Source organism: Giraffa tippelskirchi, chromosome 8 (genome assembly GCF_054371585.1).
Source record: "Giraffa tippelskirchi isolate mGirTip1 chromosome 8, T2T-mGirTip1v1.2.pri, whole genome shotgun sequence".
In the NCBI taxonomy this organism is placed as follows: domain Eukaryota; kingdom Metazoa; phylum Chordata; class Mammalia; order Artiodactyla; family Giraffidae; genus Giraffa; species Giraffa tippelskirchi.
Window position 1 is genome coordinate 74,509,569 of NC_137282.1, and position 26,609 is coordinate 74,536,177.

Here is a 26,609-nt window from a genome sequence, read left to right on the forward strand (position 1 = left end):
GCACGCCAGGCCTCCCTGTCCATCATCAACTCCTGGAGTTTACCCAAACTCATGTCCACTGGTTGGTGATGCCATCCAACCATCTCATCCTCTGTCATCCCCTTCTCCTCCTGCCCTCAATCTTTCCCAGCATCAGGGTCTTTGCAAATGAGTCAGCTCTTCGCATCAGGTGGCCAAAGTATTGGAGTTTCAGCTTCAACATCAGTCCTTCCAATGAACACTTAGGACTGATCTCCTTTAGGATGGACTGGTTGGATCTCCTTGCAGTCCAAGGGACTCTCAACGGTCTTCTCCAACACCACAGTTCAAAAGCATCAATTCTTCAGTACTCAGCTTTCTTTACAGTCCAACTCTCACATCCATACATGACTACTGCAAAAACCATACCCTTGACTATGTGCCATTAGCAGGTATTTTTTGGGTTTTGTTGTTAAACAAGAAAGGATAAAGATTGTGTATTAGATAGACAGATTATACTTATAGATAGACAATTTTGTTTAAAACTGGTCATTCTAGAAAAACTTCTTCATGGTCAATCCAAATAAATAATATTAGTGTTCATGTATCCTTGAAGTAGAGCAATTTTAACACCCACAAAAGACTTCCATTTCTACCTGGGATATAGAAATATGTAAAATAAAATCTCAAGTCCACTTTAACAGTGGGAAAATTTAAACTACAAAATCATAGCTATTGCTGAACTCATCGGGGAGTTCAACCTCAGGAGTACCTGAGGTTTCAGATACCTAGGTGACATCAGCTCCCAAGGATTAGTGCCTCCAAGGGGAGGCAGGGCACATGAACTGTCACTGTCATGGATTACAGGAGAGAAAGGACTGACTCCCATAGGCAAGGACAGATTAGCTCTCATCTTAGCAATGGCCAGTGCCCAGCATGGGTCTCCAGCTGCTCAGAGTCCCAGAGAGAGGGAGGTTCTGCCCTTCCATTCTTGCACGTCCGCCGAGTAATTAAGAGAAACACTGGGGGCCTGGTAAGAGTCTGGAGTCAGCTTCTCCCTTACCACCCCTCACCACCACCAGATATCATTGCTTCTGTGGAGAGGTGCATGGAATCCCATGCACTTCCCTGAATTTTTCTCTTTTAGGAAAGAAAGAGTTAAACCATTTTCAGTAGCAAAAACCTGTTCCCTCCAGGGCACAAGAAGAGAGGCACTGCAGCTTGGAGAATGGTGTATAGAGAAAGTTTACATCTGGGGTGTGGCCAGAGAACCAGTGAGCTTAAGACCCTCTATCAGTACGAAGACCACGGTCTTCTGACACTAGGGGACAGTCAGGAAATTCTCTTCAAATACCAGCCATAGGTAGAAGTTACAACCTCGGGAGGGTGGGCAAGACTGCTGAGAACACCCCATCCCAGACTCTCAGGGTCTGACTTTGGCTGGGAGAGAACTACCTTGACACCAGTGTAAGCTTAACATGGAGTAACAAGCAACAGCATCTACTGCTGGGGAGATACAGAAATCTGGAAGGATACCACCTCTTTTGAAAAGGTATTGAGGGAAGATTGATAGCTAAGGTTGGAGTAATGACTCTGAGAAAAAGCCTCCAACTAGGACTTGGCAGTTGCAGCTCACCACTGAGGGATCTGATGCTCTGAAAGTAACCATAGCAACAACCGAACTCAAACCCATGGCAACTCCTGATTCAACAGGCTAACCTAAGTGGTGCCCATTCCTAGCGCAAATGTTGATAGCATCACTGATTCAATGGACATGTGTTTGAGCAGACTCCGGGAGATAGTGGAGGACAGAGGAGTCTGTCGTGCTGCAGTCCATGGAATCACAAAGAGTCAGACACAACTTAGCAACTGAACAACAATAAAGTAGGGTTCTACTCATGGTGCCCATCTTTAATAAAGTACTCAAGAAAAAATAACACTTTGTCTAGAGATAAAGTTGGAGAAGGCAATGGCACCTCACTCCAGTACTCTTGCCTGGAAAATCCCATGGATGGAGGAGCCTGGCAGGCTTCAGTCCATGGGGTCACTAAGAGTCGGACACGACTGAGTGACTTCACTTTCACTTTTCACTTTTGTGCATTGGAGAAGGAAATGGCAACCCACTCCAGTGTTCTTGCCTGGAGAATCCCAGGGACAGGGGAGCCTGGTGGGCTGCCAGTCTATGGGGTCGCACAGAGTTGGACATGACTGAAGCGACTTAGCAGCAGCAGCAGAGATAAAGTAGTCAGACTTTGCACAGTTATATAGTAGAATGTTGGACAGACATATCAAATATGGGGAACACATGTACACTCATGGCTGATTCATGTCAATATATGGCAAAAACCACTACAACGTTGTAAAGTAATTAGCCTCCAATTAAAATAAGTAAATTTTAAAAATATGTTAAAACATCTAGTGGATAAGATAGCATTCATGAAGAGATGGAGAAATTATGGCAGAGGGACAATAATTGCAAGAAACTGGCAAGTGGAAATTCAAGGGGGAAAACACAATATCTGAGATGAAGAATTATTTCAGTGAGCTCATTAGCAGACTTAACATAGCCAAGGAAAGACTCAGAGAATCAAAGTTTAATAGCAACTACAAAAGCTGGGACACAAAGATAGAGTGTGAATAAAACAGAACTGCATCCAAGAATTGTGATATAATATCAACAGGTCCAACAGACATGTGAATGGAGTTCCCCCCCAAAAACAGGAAAAGAGAATGGGGGAAAGAAATATTTGTAATGATAATGGTCAAGACTTTTTCATAAATATTATAATGGAAGACATTAAACCTTAGATCCAAGAATGTAAGAGTCACTGAACAGGATGAATATCAAGTGTGCACGCACATGTGTGTGTGCACACACACACCTAGACACACCATAGTCTATCTGATGAAAATAAGTGATAAAGAGAAATCTGTAAAAGAAGCCAGAAAACAGGGACAAATACATAGCCAGAAGAATTACAGCTTACTCCTCATCATAAACTAAGCAATGAGAAGACAATGAAGCGGCATATTGTTTGTGTGTGTATGTGTGTGTGTGTGTGTGGTGTGCTCAGTTGTGTTTGCCTCTTTGTGACCATAGCCCACCAGGCTCCTCTGTCCATGGGATTCCCCAAAAAGAATACTGGAGTGGGTTGCTATTTTCTCCTTCAAGGGATCTTTCTGATGCAGGGATTGAACCTTTGTCTCCTGCACTGGGAGGCAGATTCTTTACCACTCAGCCACCAGGGAAGCCCTATTTTTTTAACATACTGGAAAAGAACTTCTGACCCAGATTTCCAAACCCAGCCAAAATAGGTTTCAAAAAATGAAGGTAAAATGATGGCCTTTTCAGAAAAACAATAGCTGGGAAAATTCATTGTCAGCAGACCTGCCCTATAAGACGAATTGAAGGAAGTTCTTTAGACAGAAAAAAATTAGATGGAAACTGGGATTCACCCAAAGAAATAAAGAGCTCCATAGATGCTAAAAATAAGGTAAATATAAAACATTTATTTGCTTATTTTATTCACTATGAAAGATCAATATTTAAAGCAAAAAAGTAGAAAAAATATTTGTAGGTTTTATAATATGCAAAAACAAAATGTAAAACAACAATAATATGAAGGATGGATAGAAGAAATTAGAAGTACAAGTTTGTAAGTTTCACTAGACACAAAGTGAAATAATATTATTTGAAGGTAAGCTGTTTTATATTAAAGAACATATTTTAAACTTGTCTAGAGAGACCCTTAACGTTTTTAAGACTTTTCCCTAATAAGACCATAGGGGAGATAAATTGGAACTTAAATAAAAGATTCAATTAAGCCAAAAGCTATCGGAAAAAGAGGGAAAAAATCAATAAAATACAGATAGTATCAATAGCAACACTCCATCAGGGCTTGGGTGTTTAATCTTATTTGTCCTCTTCCCACCAAATTTCCAATAAAAGTGTTTGCTTTTTGTTTGAAAAATTCCTGTCAGTGTTCATTTGGAATTATGGACTGTTATGATTAACAGGGGGCTTCTCTGTTGGCTGAGTGGTAAAGAATCCGCCTGCAACGCAGGAGCTGCAGGAGACTTGGGTTCGATCTGTGGGTTGCGAAGATCCCCCAGAGAAGGAAATGGCAATCCACTCCATGATTCCTGCCTGGAGAATCCCATGGATAGAAGAGCCTGGCGGGCTACAGTTCAAAGGGTTTCAAAGAGTCGACATGACTAAAGCGACATGCACACATGTACATAATTAACAGGGTCTGGCCTTCACTTTCATGTGAGAAACTCAAACTTCTCAGATGGAAGCAGGGGTGGGCTTGCATAACAGCTCAGGTTTTAGGATCGGACCAACTGCATCTCCAAGATGGAGTCCCAAGCCCCTTTCTCTTCCACACACCATTCAGCTACTAGCTACAGGTGGTGTCTCCCTCAGTACAGAAGGGCGGTCTGTGTGCTCTTTCTGATTGGACAGTTGTGATTCGTGGGCAGGTGCTCATTTGTGATGAAACACATCTGTGTCTACATGTGTTCACTCTGCAAGTCGTTGGCAGTCTGACTCCGACCTGAGCAGGCTGAACACATGAGGGGCTCTGTTTCTTCTCCTTAAAGGCCTGGTGGTAGTCGCTCAGTCATGACCGACTCTTTAAGTCCCCGTGGGCTGTTGCCCACCAGGCCCCTCTGTCCATGGGATTTCCCAGGCAAGAATACTGGGGTGAGTAGCCATGCCCTTCTCCAGGGGATCTTCCCAACCCAGGTCTCCTGCATTGCAGGCAGATTCCTTACCATCTAAGTCAAAGAGAAGCCCTTTTAAAACCTAAGCATACCTCAGAAATGGAGTTGTTTTGAGGACAATTGAATAAATAGCTGTAACATGTTTATGGCAGGACCAGGCACAGAGTTGTTGCTGTTTTTACTCTTATTTTGTGGATATATATTTTAGTGAAAAATCTGAATTGAAAGATGTGCAGACTGGCAGTACACAATTTAAGGTAGATGCAAAAATATGTTAATGGATATATATGGTTAAGTACCTTTGCTGTCCACCTGAAACTATCACAGCATTGCTAATCAGCTATATACTCCAGTATAAAATTTAAAAATAGTTAAAAAGAAAGGGCCAGAGAGTAAAAAAAAAAAAAAAATGCTAGAAGGTTATGAATATTAGACAATTTTTTGACAACTTACTTCAACAATTCTTACATTGTTTGGTGTTCACTTTAATAAGATTAATTCTACAAACACTTTGTATAATCCAAATTTTAAACTGACACAAAGAGTTAGAACAGAGAAATTACTGCCTCTAAATACATCGAAGATAATGGCATGATCCTCAGAATACCATGTGTCCAAAACCAATGACTCAGCAAAGAAACTCACAGAAGAAAACGTAGCATTCTGTGTGGCCAGGTAAAAAAATAAATAGATTAGGTAATGGAACAAGGCCTTAGATCCTTGAACAAGATTAATTTCAGTAAGCAATATGTTCATCTTTCTTTTAATGAATTTAATTGGCTGAGAATAAAATGAAATGCAGGTAATTACTATTAATGTATTGTTGGAGCTGAGGTCTGTGTGAGTCATGGATAATATTTCACGGTAATTGTAGACTAATTATTTCAGTAGCTCCTCTTTCTATAAGGAGTGAATGACGAGTCAGAAGCCACAAGATCACTTTGAGAGGAAGAGACGGGCACACTGATCAAATCTAATGCTGCTAAAAATATTAGTGAATTTACTGACACCATCATAAATCAGGCTTATAGTTTCCTATCTACAGATGTTCACCATATGTATCAAAGTAGTGATTTTCCCAGACATATTCTACATAAATAACATCCACAGTATCATTTTATGCTGTCACTAATGCAGTCCCATTCAAATAAATTGGAATGAACTTGCATACAAATGTCGGTAATAAGTAAGGAAATTCAACCGGAATGCAAAACAGCCCTGTGGTTTGTGTCTGGTTCAGAATATTTATCATCAGCTGGAAATCTGGCCATTCAAATACATGCACGCATTTACATTCCAGCAAACTGTTTATCTCAATTCAAAGGATCACTTATTAAAGCTTATCCATGTATTTGCTTATTTGCAACTGCTTATTAAACGAGATGAATATCAACATTAAGCATTTTAGTGCTTGAAAACACATCCTAAAATAAACTTCACTCTCACTGGAAATTCTGATTTTGCTTTTACAAGGTTTACCTGCATAATCAAACGCCAAAGTGGATTTGTGAATCTGACCTTTGTCATCCCATTTATCAGACTATTAACTCAGTCTCGCATCCACTTTTTAAAAGGTTAACATCTCCTTTGCATTACCTTCTTCCAATTAAAATGAATAATACACAAATGTAGGCACTGAAGGGGCTGCTCTCTGCTGGTCCCATTCTAACAACCTCTGAGACTAGAAATAGAAAGAGCTTATGACCATAATCTATTTGGAAATTATGACGTCTACATTTTTGGATCCTTATCTGAGTATTTTCTACCACTCACAAGAAAAGCTAGTAATATTACAAATGGGTATTTTGTACTTTTTTTCTTTTTAACACAAACAGCCTGAAAGCAAAGCCAATGTTTTAGCTAATTATTCCAGATCCTAACTTCTTCATTTCCCTATAAATTTTTCTTTCACAATATAATTATGTTATACAATATAATATAATAAGATATAGTTCAAATAACAATAAATTGTTATAGTGTTATGATACAATTATATAACAAAATATTATATTAATAGTTATATAATAACAATATAGTTCATAGAGATTGGTTTTGTAGAATCCAACTACATGGAACGTCTAAACATAATTTGAGAACAAAATTTCACCGTGTAATAAGGGCAGGGATCCATTTCCCCTTTAAGAAAATCACTCAGCGTCACAGCAAAAGCCAGATGCAGAGACAGGGGAGCTTACTTTTGTACTCCAGGTGGAAGCCAGCAGCGGCCACGCTGATGTCCGACTGGAAGTGCAGGTAGAGCTGGTTGGATGTGCTGTTGAGCAGCGCTGGCACCGTAGTACCTGCAGGAAGGGATGCAGGCTGGACTTTAATATCAGGGATGCGTTCGCTTCTCTCATTATAAAATCATAAGAATATCACACTAAGGGCTGTATGTCACAGAAGGACATACATGATATCACTTATGTGTGCAATCTGAAACACAATACAAATGAATCTAATTACAAAACAGAAACAGACTCACAGATACAGAGAATAGATTCAAGTTTCCCAAAATGGAAAGGGAGGCAAGAGAGGGACAAGTCAGGAGTTTGAGATTAGCAGATACACACTCATATATAAAATAGACAAACAACAATGATACACTGATATACTGTATAGCACAGGGAACTCTATGCAGTAACTTATAATAACCTATGATAGAAAATAATCTGGAAATATACACATATTTAACAGAATCACTTTGTTGTACACCGAAGCAAACACAAACTGTAAGTCAATTATATTTCCAAAAAAAAGAAAACGCTGCGGATATTTGTTTCAGCTTACAGATGCCCGTAGCTTGTCTGATCGTCACATATTTAACCAAAGTATTGGCTTTGATCATTATAGTTTGAGCTATGTTCTTTTTCCAGGCATGGTGAGATGTTCCTTTTTTTTTTTTTCTTTCGGGATGGTTTTATTCCTTGCCTCCTGTACAATATTATGGACCTCTGTCCATTGCTCTTCAGGCACTCTGTTTACAAGATCCAATCCCTTGAATCTATTCATCATCTCGACTGTATAACATAGAGGATTTGATTTAAACTGTACCTGACTGGCTGAGTGGTTTTCCCCACTTTCTTTAGTTTAAGACTGAATTTAGATATGAGGAGCAGGTGATCTGAGCCACAGTCAGCTCCAGGTCTTGTTTTTGCTGACTGTATACAGCTTCTCCATTTTCAGCTACAAAGAATGGAATCCATCTGATTTCAGTATTGACCATTTGGTGATGCCTATGTGTAAAGCTGCCTCCTGTGTTGTTGAAAAAGGGTGTTTGCTATGACCACTGCATTCTTTTGGCAGAATTCTGTTAGCCTTTGGCCTGCTTCATTTCATACCCTAAGGTCAAAAATGCCTGTTACTCCAGGTATCTCTTGACTTCTTACTTTTGCATTCTAATCCCCTATGATGAATGGAAAATCACTTTCTGGTATTAATTTTAGGAGGTTTTCTAGATCTTCATAGAACTGATCAATTTCAGCTTCTTCGGCATCAGTGGTTGGGGCATACACTTGGATTACTGTGATGTTGGATGGTTTGCCTTGGAAATGAACTGAGATCATTCTGTCATTTTTAAGACTGCACCCAAGTATAGCATTTTGCACTCTTTTGTCAATTATGAGGACTATTCATTTCTTCTATGGGATTCTTGCCCACAGTAACAGATATAACAGTCATCTGAATTAAATCCACCCATTCCCTTCCATTTTAGTTCACTGATTCCTAAGATGTCCATGTTTACTCTTGCCATCTCCTGCTTGACCATGTCCAATTTACCTTGATTCATGGACCTAACAGTCCAGGTTCCTATGCAATACTGTTGTTTACAGCATCAGATTTTGCTTCCATCACCAGACAGATCCACAGCTGAGCACTGTTTCCACTTTGGCCCGGCTGCTTCGTTCTGTCCGGAGCTGTTAGTAGTTGTCCTCTGCTCTTCCTCAGTAGCACATTGGACACCTTTTGACCTGGGGGGCTCATCTTTCAGTGCCGTATCTTTTTGCCTTTTCATACAGTTCATGGGGTTCTCACAGCTAATATACTGGAGTGGTTTGCCATTCCCTCCTCCAGCGGTCTGTAATATTGTACAGGAGGCAGTGCATAAAACCATCCACCAAAAAAGAAATGCAAGCAGGCAAAGTGGTTGTCTGAGGAGGCTTTACAAATAGCAGAGGAAAGAAGAGACACGACAGCAAGGGAGAAAGGGAAAGGTATACCCAACTAAATGCAGAGTTTCAGACAATAACGAAGAGAGACAAGGAGGCCATCTTCAATGAACAATGCAAAAAAAAAAAAAAAAAAGAGAGAGAGGAAAACAACAGAAAGGGTAAGACTAGAGATGTCTTCAAGAAAATTGGAACTATCAAAGGAACATTTCATCCAAAGATGGGCACAGTAAAGGACAGAAATAGTAAAGACCTAATAGAAGCAGTATTCTTGCCTGGAAAATCCCATGGACGGAGGAGCCTGGTAGGCTGCAGTCCATGGGGTCGCTAGGAGTCGGACATGACTGAGTGACTTCATTTTCACTTTTCACTCTCATGCATTGGAGAAGGAAATGGCAACCCACTCCAGTGTTCTTGCCTGGAGAATCCCAGGGACAGGGGAGCCTGGTGGGCTGCTGTCTATGGGGTTGCACAGAGTCGGACACAACTGAAGCGACTTAGCAGCAGCAGCAGCAAAAGAAGCAGAAGAGATAGAGAAGAGGTGGAAAGAATACAAAGAAGAACTGTACAACAAAGATCTTAATGACCTAGATAACCACGATGGTGTTGTCTCTCACTCAGAGCCAGACATTCTGGAGTGTGAAGTGTGGGCCTTAAGAAGCACTGTTGCCAATAAAGCTAGTGAAGGTGATGGAATTTCAGCAGAGTTATTTAAAATCCTAAAAGATGAACCTATAAAAGTGCTCCAATCAGTATGTCAGGAAATTTGGAAGACCCAGCAGTGGCCACAGGACTGGCAAGTGTCAATCCTTATCCCAATTCCCAATAAGGGCAGTACTAAAGAATGTTGAAACCACCCAGACAATTTCACTCATCTTCCATGCTAGTAAGGTTATGCTAAAAATCCTCCAAGATAGGCTTCAGCATTATGTGAACCAAGAACTTCCACATGTTCCAGCTGGGTTTAGAAAAGGTAGAAGAACCAGAGATCAAATTGCCAATATTTGCTTTATCACAGAGAAAGCAAGGGAATTCCAGAAAAAACATCTACCTCTGTTTCATTGACTATGCTTTGACTGTGTGGATCATAACAAACTTTGGAAAACTCTTGGAGAGATGGAAATACCAGGCCATTTTATCTGTCTCCTGAGAAACCTGTATGCAGGTCAAAAAGCAACAGGACATGGAACAGTGGACTGGTTCAAAACTGGGAAAGGAGTGTGTCAAGGTTGTGTATTGTCACCCAGCTTATTTAACTTATATGCAGAGTACATCATGTGAAATATCGGACTAGATGAAGCACAAGCTGGAATCAAGATTGCAGGGAGAAATATCAAAAACCTCAGATAGTGGATGATACCATTGTAATGGCAGAAATCAAAGAGGAACTAAACAGCCTCTTGATGAGGGTGAAGGAGGAAAGTGAAAAAGCTGGCTTAAAACTCAATATTAAAAAAAAAAAAACAACAACCTAAGATCATGGTATCTAGTCCCATCACTTCATGGCAAATAGAAGGGGAAACTGCGGAATCGATGACAAATTTCCTCTTCTTGGACTCTAAAATCACTGCAGATGGTGACTGCAGCCATGAAATTAGAAAATGACTCCTTCTTGGCTGGAAGCTATGATAAACCTAAATGAGCGTGTTAAATAGCAAAGACAGTACTCTGTCGACAAAGGCCCATATGGTCAGGGCTATGGTCTTTCCAGTAGTCATGTACAGATGGGAGAGCTGGACATAAAGAAGGAAGAGTGCTGAAGAATTGATGCTTTTGAACTGTGGTGTTGAAGACTCTTGAGAGTCCCTTGGACTGCAAGGAGATCAAACCAGTCAATCCTAAAGGAAACCAACCCTGAATATTCATTGGAAGGACTGATGCTGAAGCTGAAGCTCCAATACTTTGGCCACCTGATGCGAAGAGCCGATTCACTGGAAAAGACTCTGATGCTGGGAAAGATTGAGGGCAGGAGGAGAAGGGGACAAGAGAGGATGAGATGGTTGGATGGCATCACTGACTCGATGGACCTGAGTTTGAGTGAAGTCCAGGAGATGGTGAAGGACAGGGAAGCCTGGTGTGCTGAACTCCATGGGGTCACAAACAGACAAGACTGAGCAACTGAACAACAAGAAGCTCCACATTTCATCTGCCCTCCTCAGACAGATGCAGCATGTCTTCATCATATCAGTGAAAACACACACATTCTTATGCTTTACCATGCATTTGATTATTCACGTTGCTTTTTTTAACCAATGTAATCATTTGCTTTTTTATTTGTTTCCTGACTTGCCATGAACAAAGAAGGGTAAAGCCTCAACCTACAGGTCATATGGAGGTTGGGGAAACAGACTGTAGATCTGATGTAATATGTTATTCAGAAGAGGTTGCTTTTGACCATATATTCTCTTCTTTATCCCTGTATGATTCATACTGAATAATATTCCCTCTGAAATCTGCAAATTATTTCAGTGAAACATACATGGAAAGGAAAACGCAGGTTTATTTTATATAATGCTTCCTTTAATTAAAATGTTCTAGCCTGCATTGTAGCAACTGACAAGCAGGGGAATTTAGAGATGCTAAGGATGAGGGTGAAAACAGAGCCATGGTGCTGCAAGGTCCTGAGGAAGAGGAGATGTCCTTTAGCCAGATGTCCTTTAGGATGCATTACCAGAATGTATTATAATATGGGAAAGCAATAAGCTAGCTTAAGTCCCTTGTTACCCGAGGGGTACATGCTTGATATTCTACTGTATCCAAGTCATTTTCTGAATAAATACACATTTCCTATGTGTGAAGGAGACACCCCTCAGGTAAAACTCCTCCTCATGGTGCAGGCAAATTCATGGATGATGCTGATGCTAATGTATAAATATCATACATTATAGACATACATAGTATAAGTACTATTTTAGATAACAAAACAAGGAAATAAGCTGGTAATTATCCAAGACAGATGAACAATGTTGCAAGGGCAAGATCCCCGGTCGCCCTTCACTCTCTACTCAAACAATTCTATGACCCTCCAACAGCTGTAAGCAAAACAATGACTCCAGGTGAGGACTGCATCCTAAAAATAGATTAAGGAGGTCTCATTAACCTTGGATTAGCATGTAGTCTTTCAGAAACTCTTTGGGTTTATAAAAGTTTACCCTCAGTTTGAGGATGTGCTGGGACTAGTAATGTGTACACTGGCTGGGTCTTTGGCTAATCAGTATACAAAGTGTTACCTGACTGTTTTGGAAGAAGAACAGGGACAAATGGAGGACAAAAGAAAACACCAGCTACACTCCCTAATGATTGTGTGTGTGTGCACAAGCATGTGTGCGCCCACAGGTGTGTACATTCTTTGGAAGACGAATTTCCCAGTTGAGATCTGGGGCCAGTACCTCAAACCATTTTCCCTGAATATCCAGGTGGGGTTGTCTGTGGGAGGTGGGGTCTTTTCAGACCTGAACTGTGAGTATACAATTCACTATGAGACATTGTAACTGTTTGCTGAATGATAAACAGAAAATGACTACAGATTTAACCCCTTTGTTACTCAAACTTGGCTGATGGATGAAGACAGATAGACAGACAGACAGACTTTTAAGAAACTGAGTCATGGAGAGGGAAAACATAAGCCTATCCCTATGGTCAGCAGACACATTTAAAGAGATCATTTTTTGAAACTAAGTAATAGTTAACAGTGCAGATGGGGGAATCCTGCAAGGTGGAATGACCTTGCCTGTTTCAGAAAGTCTTCTGTCTGAGGATCACCTTTTCCCCATCTAGGCTGTACCAGAAGTAACGTGCTGTCTGCTCAGCAGCGAGCGGGATGCAGCCATGCACGTGGGGATGGACTTTTGACGAGGAGGAAAGGGAGCCTGGAGGTCAGGGTGCCGCCTGCACCTGCTTGCTGGGCCAGCTCGATCCACCCCCACATCAAGACAAGAAGGAAACACCCAATGGAAACTCCAGTTTTAATCCACTTTTGTTCAAATTGTGGGATGCTTGCTGTCCTCTCATTCATGTTTTATTTCTGTATATTTTGGGTGATGCCTACAGAAAGCACAAAGTTGATGTAATGTCATTATGATGATCTAACTAATCCAAAACGTAAGTTCTGGTTACAGCATTTGTATAACTTTCTGCTTGGTTTTACCTATGATTTCAGATAATCAGTGTATTTAATCACCTCCAGCCCCCAGCCAAGTCATTTCCACATGTACGTTCTCAACATACACTTCTGACTTTTTGTCTTTCCTGACTATGTTGCAGCGGAATCGGAAAACGCACTTCCACTGCTGACTGTGACATAAATCAGTCCTGTTACTGAAAACATTTGAAGATGTTCCAGTTCTGTGAAATCAAAATAACAGTCCATCCCTTATATGTGAGTCATACATGCGCTGTGTGTATGAAAGGGCTTAGTGGATCATCACGGCCCCTCTAAACATTACTATTAATTGCAGCAAGTATACTTCTAAACATAATCATTTGTTTTCCTAAAAAAGATGCTGGATCTCAATGCCTCAGGCACATATGTGATGTGCACCTGCCTTGGCTACTGCCTGCCTCCTGCAGCGGCGTCTGCTTGGGACTCTGCTCAGAATGGACTCACGGAAGAAGAGTATTCCCCTGGTTCAAAATGCAGCTGAAGGATTTTTGAAAAACTGTTGCCACCGGCAGAATACTTTTGATGGCACTGTCTCACTGACCTAGATAGAACCGCACGTGTGGGAAGCTGAGTGACTGTGCTCCAGGCCCCGCAGATGCTGCTCTCAGCACACTGCTATTTACTCTCCCTTAATCTTGCTTGTCAGAGACAGATTGGTATGAACTTTGCTCTATGGTGTCCATTTATTATTTATCACCTGTCTACTTCCAAAAATGATTTCAAATAGCTTACAATATAAGTCCTACATACACATGGCTATCCAGACAGAAAATCAAAAACCTGAATTTATTCAAGAAGTCAGCCAATCCTTTTTCTGGAAATGTGTACCTCTAGCAACTACTCGTTCTTCTTTGCTTTGAGTCAACAACTAACTTTTAAAATGGGTTCATATTCTCCTTTGTAAGTATTTTGAAATTATCACAGGAACAAAAAAGTGTAAACATGTATTATATTTTAAAATATATTCAGACTTGATGGCTGATGTGTCATTTCTTCCATATAAAGTTTATAAAATGCTCTTTTTGAAATATTTTAAGTAGCTTTTAACTTAAAATTGCAAATATGGTACAAAAAACTCCCATATACTCACTATCTTGCCATATATTACATAATAATGATATCTAGCTCTGTCCACATACAGATATACATGTGAAGTGGTCTCTATCCACAATACAGATATGTGTAACGTTATTTTACTCTAAACCCTCTGGCTTCCCTGGTAAGTTCAGTCGGTAAAGAATACACCTGCAATGCAGGAGACCACCTGCAGTGCAGGATACCAGGTTTGCTCCTTGGGTCTGGAAAACCTCCTGGAGAAGTTAATGACAACCCAATCTCAAGGACAGAGGAGCCTGGCAGGCTACAGTCCACAGGGTCGCAACGAGTCAGACACAACTGAGCAACTAAACCCTTTGTGAGCAAGTTGCAGACATTGTGACGTATTTTTTTAATAAAAATTTAGTGTGCATTTCTTAAAATAGAGGTGTTCTAAAAAAAAGAAAAACACTAACATAGAGGCAGCAGGACCATATATCCAACAGAAATCACTGGAATTTCGACAATCTGCCAACAACAGCTTTTCCATCTATGACTGTATCCATCTATGATCGTGTCCCTTTAGTTTTGTGAGAATTTTTTTTTTTTTTGGTCTGTAAGAATTTCTTAGTTTTTCTTTCCCTTTCATGAACTCAATACTTTTGAAAGATACAAGGTACTTTTTGTGTGTAGAATATTTTTCAAAATCAATTTTTATTTTAGAAAATTAGAATTTAAATTTTTTTACAAACTAAAACTTAATAAAAATTGCTCATGTGTAATATTTTTCTTTAAAGTTTTATATGTTAATCAAATGCACACTACAAAGGATTTTTGTCATTGTTTACATAGGAAATTCTCATGCTTTTAGTATTATATATTAATATATATTAATAAATATGTATTATTATATATTATATATTAATTTATTATTTATATATTTAAGCTGAGACTACACTCAGACGTAAGTTTAGACAATGAGATTACAAAAGTTTGGGAGTAGTTAAAACACAAAACATACAGGGCTGGTGTGCAGTAACTAATCATGTGTTTTCCCTGTCATAAGTCTTGGTGCAGGCAAACTTGAAAATGAGTTCTCCAGAAAAAGATGAACACATTTTGAAAAAAAAAAATGCTTTTTTTAAAGCAACATAACCTCCAAAGAGAATGTCTGATGTTCTTCATGACTAGATTCAGGTGGTGATACATTTTCGGCAAAAATATCAAAATATGATGCTGTATTCTCCCACTGTTGTTCAGTCGTTAAATCATGTTCTACTCTCTGCGACCCCATGAACTACAGCACACCAGGCTCCCTTGTCCTTCACCTCTCCTGGAGTTGCTCAAATTCATGTCCATTGAATTACTCATCTTCTGGTGTCATACGTTTTGGCCTTTTCCCATTGTTCATAGGATTCTCCAGGCAAGAATACTGGAGCGGGTCGCCATCTCCTTCTCCAGTGGACCACATTTTGCCAGAAATCTTCACTATGACCAGTTCATCGTGGGTGGCCCAGCACAGCATGACTCGTAGCTTCTTTGAGTAATGCAAGGCCCTTTGCCACAACAAGGCTGTGATTCACGAAGAGGGTATTCTCCCAAGGCCACTGTGTTTGCCCGCTCTCAGAGGTGAGGGAGTTGACTCAGAGGCTTCCAGAATCTACTTCAGGGCATTTCCTCCCAAACTCAGCTTTAGTGATATCGTGCTGGCTGTTTGAAATCAGCCCTGGTGGAGAAGGGCTTACTGGCTTCCCAGATGGTGATGGTGATAAAGAACCTGCCTCTAATGCAGGAGATGTAAGAGATGCAGGTTTGATCCCTGGGTCTGGAAGATTCCCTGGATGAGGATATGGCAACCCACTCCAGTATTCTTGCCTAGGAAATGCCACGGACAGACTGAAGCGACTTGGTGTGCATGCATGGAAAGACTCACACCACAGCAAATGCAATTCTAAGTCAAATGCAGCCTTTCTGTTCCTCTGCTTATTCTGAGAGCAGCATTATCAGTATACCAGTGCATACCTTGTCCTGTTACTGGAAATCTTGACATGACTGCTTTATGAAGGTGGTGTCTGCCAGGCTTCTCACTGTGAATGACTTCTTTCCTCCTTTGCAGTGGATGCGTGAGGACAGGTGAGGAGGTGCACAGAGACTGTGGCTGTCTGTGCTCATCAACCTCACATGCTACCTTCAGCCTCCACTGACCTCCCCACGTGGATCGTGTATGTCCTAATGGCCACCAGCGGCAACTCTAATTCCATCTCCTTCCGATTTGTTAGTTTAGATTTATTATAGTTTGGGAAGGCTTTCCCTCTTACTCCCTCCACTCATGCATGTATCTATGTATATTAGCGTGGATCCACATATTTCTATTCTGTACAAAATGGCTCATCTTGCAGGTTTTCTCTCCCAGAGCTTGAGAGTCAGCAGCACTAGTGCCTTTAAGGGAGAATGGTACTTCAAGTGACTTTAGAAATGCACAATTGGGTACTAGGTGGGTAACTCCTTGCTAAGGGGTTATTGTCTTACACCTCACAGGATACAGAGGTGGGAAATATGTGCACACGCACACACACACACACACACACACACGCACTTCTATGTCTATAGCTGTACAGTTGTACATAGGATTTTCCAGGTGGCTCAGGGGTAAAGGACATGACTGCGAATGCAGAAGATGAGGGTTCGATCCCTGGATTGAGAAGATCCCCTGGAGAGGGAAATGGCCACCCACTCCAGTATTCTTGCTTGGGAAATTCCATGGACAGAGGAGCCTGGTGGGCTACAGTCCATGGGATTGCAAAGACTTAGACATGACTTAACTTACTGGACAGGCATGCACAGCTATACATATGAAGACCATGAGTTCACACCAGTGTCTCTAGTTCAAATCCATCACAACCGGCTCCACGCCAGCTTTCTCATCCTTATGTATCCAGCTCCCTGCCCAGTCACTGAGAAACCCTGTCCCCATCCTCTGTATGTTTACTTCTGTTCTCAGTTTCCATGTCTGCCCCCAACCTTCCATCTGTATCCCAGACCCCCTTGCTCCCCAACCTCAGTGCTTGGTCCCCAACTGCATCAAACAGTTCTAACAAGCACAGGAGAAAAGGAAGTCAGCCAACACAAAGTTCGTTGTCCAAACCACCCCCACACAAAACTGACTTCAGTGAAGACACCCTGTTGCGTCCACAGGGTAATAACCCACGTTCTCCCAAGCACGGGGCCCACCACAGTGACCGTCCGTCAGCCTCCTGATTGCGGCGGACGGTGCTTTCTCCTTCACTCCAGGGTCTGGGGCCCTCCTTCCAAGCCTCCCAGCACTAGAGAAACTTGTTGGCACAGAAGAGAGTCTCCCAGGGAAAGGTCACCACTGAGTGGCCCCTGCAGGCTGACACAGTGTGATGGCTCCGGACGGCTCATCTCACCTGAAAAGCTCCCCAGCCTTGGGGCACTCGCATCACCGCCGTCGTAAATCTCCAGAGAGTCCCAGTTCTGCTCCGTGGCAAAGCTGATCACTTGAATCTACCAAACAAGTCAATATTCGTCCTTCACTTAATAAAATCAGACTGAAAACAGAATGGACATATATACACTACCATATTAAAATAGATAAGCCAATGGGAATTTGCTGTATGACTCAGGGAACTCAAACTGAGGCTTTGTAACTATCTAGCACGTGGGGTAGGTGGAAGTTGGGAGGGAGGTTCAAGAGGAAGGGGATATATGTATACCGATAGCAGATTCATGTTGATCTATGGCAGAAGCCAGCACGATATTGTAAAGCAATTACCCTTCAATTAAAAATAAATAAATTAAAAAATTGGACTAGTCCAATGGGGTTTTCATGACATTAAAAATATACATGTGAGAGTAAGGCAAAACTAAAGAAAATAAACCATGGAAATGACATCCACAAAATTTCCACAAATGGCACTTTTGATAGATTTTATTCTAAAAGGCTATCACTTTAATTTCAAATGTAGAAACATGATTAGAAACACGTGGTAGAAACGGTGAGAAAAGAGAAACAGGTTACGGTTTGTATATTTAGAGTAACCAACACAGTAAGAGGGAAACAAAGAAAGGAAAAGCCTGTGGGCAGAGCTCTGTTTCTTAGGAGCCTCTGGGCTTTGTGAACATACCTGGATTCCTGACCCCTCTGTAACAATGATCTTCCATATGCAGTTTAAGTTGTTGCCATAGGGTTCGGGGTAGCCGGGGGATAAAATCGTACCTCTCCGCTGAGTGAAATTGCCACTGCAGGGGACTAAAAGCCAAACCCACATTTAGTATAAATAAAGTGAAGAACACTGATTCTGTACTCGGTGCTCCTTCACTGTGTGATCAGCTATTAAGAGATGTTTCACATGGACTACGATACTTTAAATGGCATTTGTAGCCAAGGTCAGACTTAGTCTGTTTTATTTTAAATGATCAATACCATAGATTATCATCTGCTATGCTGCTAAGTCTCAGACACTGTACCCAACAACAGCATCTCTGAAGTGAATTCTGCTCAGAGTAATTGCTCTACTACAAGTTAAGAAGCTCTGTGGAGCTTTCTCTTCTATATGAAGACAGGCAGCTCCAACTGATATTAATGGGATTTGTGAGCAAATCCAGAGAGAAGAGATGCTTAAAAGGCACAAATGAATTCAAATGCTAATCATGATTGCCCTGGAGGTCCTTACACAAAATGAAGCAAATAAACTATCACCAACAATGTCTTTGTTATTTGGGATGCATTAACCTACTATTTTTCAGATCTTCATCAGCACCAATTTATTAAAAGGGCATTATACAAGTCATGTAACAAATCAACATTATAATGATTTTTCCCCCAAATGAAATTATGTTGTATACCAATGGCTTGTGATGGCATACTTAATAAGTATCAAAAAGGAAAACACGTTTCATACTTGTTAATCTGATGACTTGTTTCATGAAACACAGTGATTTTTAGGATTTGGCTGCTACTCAATTATTTCTGATACAATAATTTGCCCTTTAAACAGGTCTGGAGTAAGAGTCCATTTACGTGGACTAAAGAGAGTCCTAGTGCCTCTGTGAACTGGGGCTGCGGACCCCGCGCCAGTGATCACACCGTGGGGACACACACTTACCCACGCAGCTGGGGATCGTGTCATTCCACTGAGCCAGAGCGTTGGGCACAGACTGGCAGCGGATGGCCGTGGAGCCCTGGAGCAGGTAGCCTGGGTTACACTCGAAGCGGACGATGGATCCCGCCGAGAACTCGGAACCGATTCTCCTCCCGTACCTGGGCTCGGGGACAGAGCTGCACTGGGTATCACTGGTCCGTGGAACAGCTAGAGGCAAGACACACAACACAACCATCTGTGTCTGCATCACAAAGCCACGGTGTCTCCTTGGAAACAGATTTAAGATGAGTCCAGGGAGACTTTCTGCTGATGTGGAAATTAATAATGTCTTTTGCAGTCTTTATGAGGAACGGCTCAGGGAGCACTTACATATCCACATGCCTCCTCAAATCAACCCTGAGGACCACCTCAGATTCCCATCACAGACGAGGAAAACGTGGCACATGGAGAATTGGAGCTTTATGAGGACAGAGTGATATTCAGGCACTGAACTTAACTAAGTACCCAGATTATTGTGCCGCTGATAATGGGATGACTAAGAACTTGTGCTTATCCTCAAGGACCTCAGACTCTAGTGAGAAGAGCTGCTATATAAAGGATTACTTATAATATGGCCATGTTGATTAAAAAGCAAAATTAAAAACAGAACTACCACATGATCCAGCAATTCTACTTCTGAGTGTTTATCTGAAGGAAATGAAATCCCTCCCCTGGAGAGACATCTGCACCCCCATGTACGTAAGGGTATTATTCGCAACAGCCAACTTATGGAAACAACCTCCATGTCCACCAATGAATACACAAATAATGTCATAAATACATACAATAGAATATTATTCAGCCCTCTAAAAAGGAAGGAAATTGTGCCACTTGCAACAACATGGACAGACCCATAGGACATTATGGAAGTGGAACAAGTCTGTTGCAGAAGGAGAAATACTGCACGGTCCCATGGATAGGAAGCAATTAAGAGACAAAGTCAGAGAAGCAGAGAGCAGATGGTGGTTGCCAGGAGGTGGGGGGGTGGGGAGAAGGCAAAGCTATCATTCAACAGCAGTCACTCAAGATGCCCAAGTTCTACAGATCAGATCAGCTGACAAAGCTGTGCCAACAGTTAACGATGCTGTACTGTGTGAATGCCAAGTTGTGTCCGACTCTTTGCGACTCTGTGAACTGCAGCCCACCAGGTTCCTCTGCCCATGGGATTCTCCAGGCAAGAATCCTGGAGTGGGTTTCCATGCCCTCCTCCAGGGGATCTTCCCGACCCAGGTATCGAACCCACATCTCTCACGTCTCCTGCATCGCCAGGCGGGTTCTTTACCACTGTGGCACCCGGGAAGCCCCAAGGACTGCGAATTTTACAAAATGCTAACTGCTCATTTTAAACAATGATTGAAAGGAATTAACATGAGAGGGTAAATCTCATGTCATCATAATAAAATTAAAAAAAAAATACATACCATAAGAAAACATACAATTATGGGACTCATCCTGTCAGAAAAGACTTGGGAGCGAGAAGAGGGCAGTGGGAGTGGCTGAGGGCAGAGCCAACCTTCTCCTTTCCAGGGGTCTTCCCACTGGACCAGCAATTCTCCAAGGTGGGAGGCAGGGAGCGGGGAGCCATTTGGGGCTGGAAGGGGCACTGACCCTTCCCCAATGTCTAATATTACAACTGTGTGCTTGGAAATGTAAAGAACAGATTACACAGCAAAGGGCAAAGCTTGACAGTACATTCCAGCTGGCGGGACGTCACTTGCTGAAGGAGTGGGAAACGGGAGGACCGGCCCTGCCTCTGACACCTGGTCGCCGCCTCCCTGAGAGCTGGTTCCCTCTGCGGACCACACACAGTCTCGGAGGCCACTGCGTATTCGTGATCACAAGCGCTGCTGGGAGCACTGTGCAAGCCACAAAAGACCCCAAATTCCCCTCCCCAGACTCACGGGGCTGTCAGCTCTCCTGATCCCAGCCAGCCCTGCTCCGCCTCTCCCACATCCACGCACAGATGAAGATGCCCACCACCACAGGGAGCCCCTGCCAGCGCTGAGCCCACAGCAGCACCTCAGTCCCACCGCGAGTCGGCAGCACAGGCCAGCCTCCTGCAGCCACCCCCAGCTCTATGCTTGTCGCCACATTCTCCACAGTGTGTGGATCTCATGGTCTTTGATCCTGGGCACGGCAGGTGAGCCCCCTTCTAGGGAAGCATCCACTCAGGTTGTAGATCAGAATTCACTGGCATGCAGTGAATGGTCAGTATAAGTGATTTTCCTGTTTACAAAAGGAGGCATGAGATAAAGTTCGAAAAACGCTTCAGGGGCAAAGGGGTTGGTCACCTCAAACCAACACTCTGAGAAATAAATCCACCAGGTACGCACTTGGGAGTTTGCATACTGGTTTCTGTCCTTGCATTGTAAGTTAGTTCACGTTTATCATCTCCGAGATCCCGATCTCCCTGTCCTTGAGTGCCTTCTGCAAAAGTGAAGCCCTCTGCGGGGGACATTTTACTCACAAATAATCCTTCTGTCTTTATGGTCCTTTTCCTAATACTCTGGCATCTTGGGTTGAATTGACCCGAGCAATAACTGACACCATTTGGGTAAATTGCTGGAAGCACTTCTATGAAAATGGAAGTCATAAGACTGTCTTGAATAAACTAAGCTTCAATTCACTGCTGAAATATTCTTGATCAAAAGGCAAAAGTTAATAAAACTGTGTCCTGTCTAATAACTATAGCTGAGAAAATTAATGATATTACAGAATATTTTTCTGTAACTGAAAACAACACAGAATATTCTATTGTAAACATATTCTCACAGCTTATATTTGTCATAGGTTAGTGTCTGAGTATTGTGTTACAGTTGAACAGCCGCATGAGAGGGAGAAACAAACAAATACAATGATACGCTACAGTCAGTTCTTGACAATTATTTTCATAAATATGGAGAAATCTCTAATCTTAATTGGTCTATTTGTCTTGAACTCTTTGAGACGCACCATTGCTTGTGGCCAAGTTTCCACACTCGTCGAAGGGCCCCCAACAGTGTTTTTCCAGGGTCTCACGAATGAGGAGAAACACACCATCAAGGGTCATCTGTACGCACGTCACTATTAACCTTTTCTCCACAAACTTCAGAGTTGTGTATGTTTAAGGAAAATAACAATAAATGAATAATACCTGCATTTAAATGAAATGATGGAGAACATATTTTAGAGGAAGAAGTTGGAAAAGTGAAGAGACCAATTTTAAGAATATGAGAAAATGGGGGAGAGAAACCTAGAATCTTGAAGCGTCAGAAGTGCCTGTGGCATCCGGGGGAAAATTCCAGCTGTGCTGATCATTTGCTCCCTTTCAGCCCATTCTCTGGGCATGTCCTCACCTGGAGATTTCAGGCCACACCACAGAGAAATTCCATGCCAGTAGCAATTATTCTAGCACTTGTGTATGGATGTGAGAGTTGGACCATAAAGAAGGCTGAGTGCCAAAGAACTGATGCTTTTGAACTGTGGTGTTGGAGAAGACTCTTGAGAGTCCCTTGGACAGCAAGGAGATCAAACCAGTCCATCCTAAAGGAAATCAACCCTGAATATTCATTGGAAGGACTGACGCTGAAGCTGAAGCTCCAATACTTTGCCCACCTGATGCCAAGAGCCAACTCATTGGAAAAGACCCTGATGCTGGGAAAGATTGAAGGCGGGAGGAGAAGGGGATGACAGAGGATGAGATGGTTGGATGGCATCACCGGCCCAATGGACATGCGTTTGAACAAAGGCCGTGAAAAAGTGAAGGATAGGGAAGCCTGGAGTGCTGCAGTCCACGGGGTCACAAAGAGTCTGACACAACTTGGCAACTGAACAACAACAATGACAACAAGCAATTATTCTCCATCTTTCAGTAAATGCTGTGAAGCAAACTGAGATCAGCCCAGGGCCAAGTGGAAGAGGGTGAGGTTTGCCTGGAACAGAGGGTGGTAAATACATGACTGGCTTCTCAGGCCATGGACTGTGCTGTGCAGAGACTGGGTGCTATTCTCTGGGATTTTCACGGTTTGAAAATGGGCAATATTCTGACTATGGGGAAAACAGGAACAGAGAGTGGAAAAGCTTTTTCTAAGTTTGGGAGGAAGAATTTAGACTAAGGTTTTCTTTGCTTGACGTCCTTCCTAGGCAAGCAAATACATGTTTTAGTGGATTTTCCCCAGGCCTCATCTTTTCTAAGATGGCATAAATTTTAAGGCTTAGTTAGTTTTCTAGTTCTAAGAAATTCACATGTTGCATGAAGAGCTTATAAAATGCATACTTCTTACAAAGAAGATTGAACACAAAGTGTTGTGCATAATTCAGTGATGGATGTTTGAATTCACAGACTAGTACTGGCTTATCAGGACAGATTTTTCAACTATGAGAACAGAGTGATTTTGAGAAATAGAATATGTTCATCTGTCATTCAATGAAAAAGGAAAGACTGCTTTACTTGGACAAGTTATTCTTGTCTGCCTTCAGGTTTATTTTATTGCTGTCATTGTTTTCTTTTCTTTTTTTTTTTCTCCTTCTACCCTAAAAGAGGTGCAGTAAGACAGCTGTCTTCTCATGTCTATAGCTTAGAGGATTTGTGGTGGTGAAAGATTCCATCACCCTCTTACCTGCCTCACTTTACAAATGTGCCCTTCTACCTGCAAGGAGCACGGGAAGCAAACAAACAAATAAAACCCAGCAATAGTCAAAACTATGATTTTTCCAGTAGTTATGTACAGATGTGGGAGCTGGACCACAAAGAAGGCTGAGTGCTGAAGAATTGATGCTTTGGAACGGTGGTGCTGGGGAAGACTCTTGAGAGTCCTTTGGACTGCAGGGAGATAAAACCAGACTGCAGGGAGATAAAACCAGTCAATCCTAAAGGAAATCAACCCTGGATATTCATTGGAAGGACTGATGCTGAAGCTGAAGCTCCAAAACTTTGGCCACCTGATGCCAAGAGCTGAATCACTGGAAAAGACCCTGATGCTGGGGAAGACTGAAGGCAGGAGGAGAAGGGGACAACTGAGATGGTTGGATGGCATCACTGACTCAATGAACATGAACTTGAACAAACTCCAGAAGATGGTGAGGGATGGGGAACCTGGTGTGCTGCAGCCCATGGGGTCGCAAAGAGTTGGACACAACTTAGTGACTGGACAACAACAACAAAGACATAAAGTTACAATACTCTGTAAAAAATACAAATAATAAAGAAGCCTCTATACTTCCGTTTCTTCACAAGATCAGAAGGACAGCAGTGTCCTCACCAGCAATGTCTCTGTGTTCTTCACCAGGACCACACAGAGGGGTAGGGAGCATGCCTGGGTCACACACAGGTTTTCTGTGCCTGCCCCTGCACCCATTCTTCATGGGACCCTGAATAGCTCTTTACAACAGAGCTGTCTGTGAACAAGGGCTAGACAGCATACAGCCACGGAAGTCAGGAAGTCCCTGCACAATTTTAAGTGTTAATAACTTATGGAGGAATGAAGCTGTAAGTGGCACATGAAAGCAATATTCAGAAAGGTTTTACACAATAGAGTTGTAATAATTTCTAGGCTTCCACTTAACTACTATCTTTCAGAAGGCAATGTTCAATTTCACTTTCGAGAGGGATTGAAAACTTTCCCATGTGCTTCGGAGTGATTGATAAATTGCATTCAAGATCCTAATTCTTTAGCTCCAAAGGATTGGGCTTTGATAAAAAGACATCAACTTTTGCATAAACTCACTGCAGTAACAAATCAAGAAAAGGAGATACATTGGAACCGCAGAAGAAATACTGATCATGTTATAGTCATTATATATTCTTTAGTGCAAGGAAAATACACTGTCTCTATAAAGGATTTGCTTTTCTTTCTACTTTTCTGAATTTCATACTTTTTAATGATCCCTGGGTCAGGAAGACCCCCTGGAGAAGGAAATGGCAACCCACTCCAGTATTCTTGACTGGGAAATCCCATGGACAGAGGAGCCTGGTGGGCTACAGTACAAAGGCTCACAAAGAGATGGACACAACTGAGCACTGAACACATCCAATTGTAAATTAATGATAATATGTTGCTTTAAAACAAGAAATGTCATTTTAAAAACCATGACTTCTAAAGATAATATTTGCAAACAGGATAGATGTAGGATCATGTGCCTCAGGTATTTTATCTGATAATCTGATCAATTTTCTAATCTTTATAAAAAAATTAAAGAAAGTCTCTTTATTTTTCTGGGCTCCAAAATCACTGCAGATGGTGATTGCGCCATGAAATTAAAAGATGCTTACTCCTTGGGAGGAAAGTCATGACCAACCTAGACAGCATATTTAAAAGCAGAGACATTACTTTGTCAACAAAGGTCCATCTAGTCAAGGCTATGGTTTTTCCAGTGTTCATGTATGGATGTGAGAGTTGGATTATAAAGAAAGCTGTATGCAGAAGAATTGATGTGTTTGAACTGTGGTGTTGGAGAAGACTTGAGAGTCTCTTGGACAGCAAGGAGATCCAACCAGTCCATGCTAAAGGAGATCACTCCTGGGTATTCATTGGAAGGACTGATGTTGAAGCTGAAACTCCAATACTTTGGCCACCACATGTGAAGAGTTGACTCATTTGAAAAGACCCTGATGCTGGGAAAGATTGAGGGCAGGAGGAGAAGGGGACGACAGAGCATGAGATGGCTGGATGGCATGATTGACTCGATGGGCATGGGTTTGGGTGGACTCCGGGAGTTGGTGATGGACAGGGAGGCCTGGCATGCTGCGGTTCATGGAGTCGCAAAGAGTCAGATACGACTGAATGACTGTACTGAACTGAAAGGAGGTCCCTAATAGAGGCATACAATGCCAGGCACTTGAAGTTTTCCAGGACAAAAAAATTGAACTTAAACCAAGTAGCCCAGTTTCCTTAGATGTCATACCAGCTTAGTTTGGTTTGTGAATTTGCTTCTACAAAGTAATATAGCATCTATTTAAAGAAAATTAGGATTGGGTGAGAAGTGAGTTGCCTAAATTGGACACTCTACTATAAAGGCCATATTTACTGGTTTAGTTATTTACATTTTAACAAAAGTTCAATTTGAACAATGCAATTAATTTTAATGTAATAGCATTGTCACACAAGCAAGTGCTTCTTAAACTGGATTAGAGGTACTTCTCCTGACCTGTCAAACATGCTCACTCTTTCTATGACTTTTAAATCATCCTATTACTGAATACCAAAGGGTTTTTATCATGAAATATTTTGAGGCCATGCATTTCTCAGTGTGTGATTATCATAAATGATTTATGAATGACATGACAGATTGTTATTCTCTATAACTTGATGAAAACCATGATGTAGTCGAGGATGCTTTCTGGAAAAGTCCTTATTAAAGGAAAGAAATTTTTGCCAGGAAGTTATTCTCCTCCTTTGCTGAAGAAAATGTTCAAGAGCTGCC

At 41.8% G+C, this 26,609-nt stretch overlaps 1 protein-coding gene across 1 annotated transcript in view; it reads right to left on the reverse strand.

Annotated features, from left to right (window-relative positions):
• CSMD1 (CUB and Sushi multiple domains 1) overlaps nucleotides 1–26,609 on the reverse strand; it is a 1,578,457-nt gene that overhangs the window by 203,672 nt on the left and 1,348,176 nt on the right. The window contains exons 33-36 of the mRNA XM_081517452.1: nucleotides 19,173–19,376; nucleotides 18,192–18,316; nucleotides 17,475–17,571; nucleotides 6,879–6,983 (exon numbers count right to left, since the gene is read on the reverse strand). Coding sequence (XP_081373578.1) covers nucleotides 6,879–6,983; nucleotides 17,475–17,571; nucleotides 18,192–18,316; nucleotides 19,173–19,376 — 531 coding nt within the window. The remainder of the gene's footprint in view (nucleotides 1–6,878; nucleotides 6,984–17,474; nucleotides 17,572–18,191; nucleotides 18,317–19,172; nucleotides 19,377–26,609) is intronic.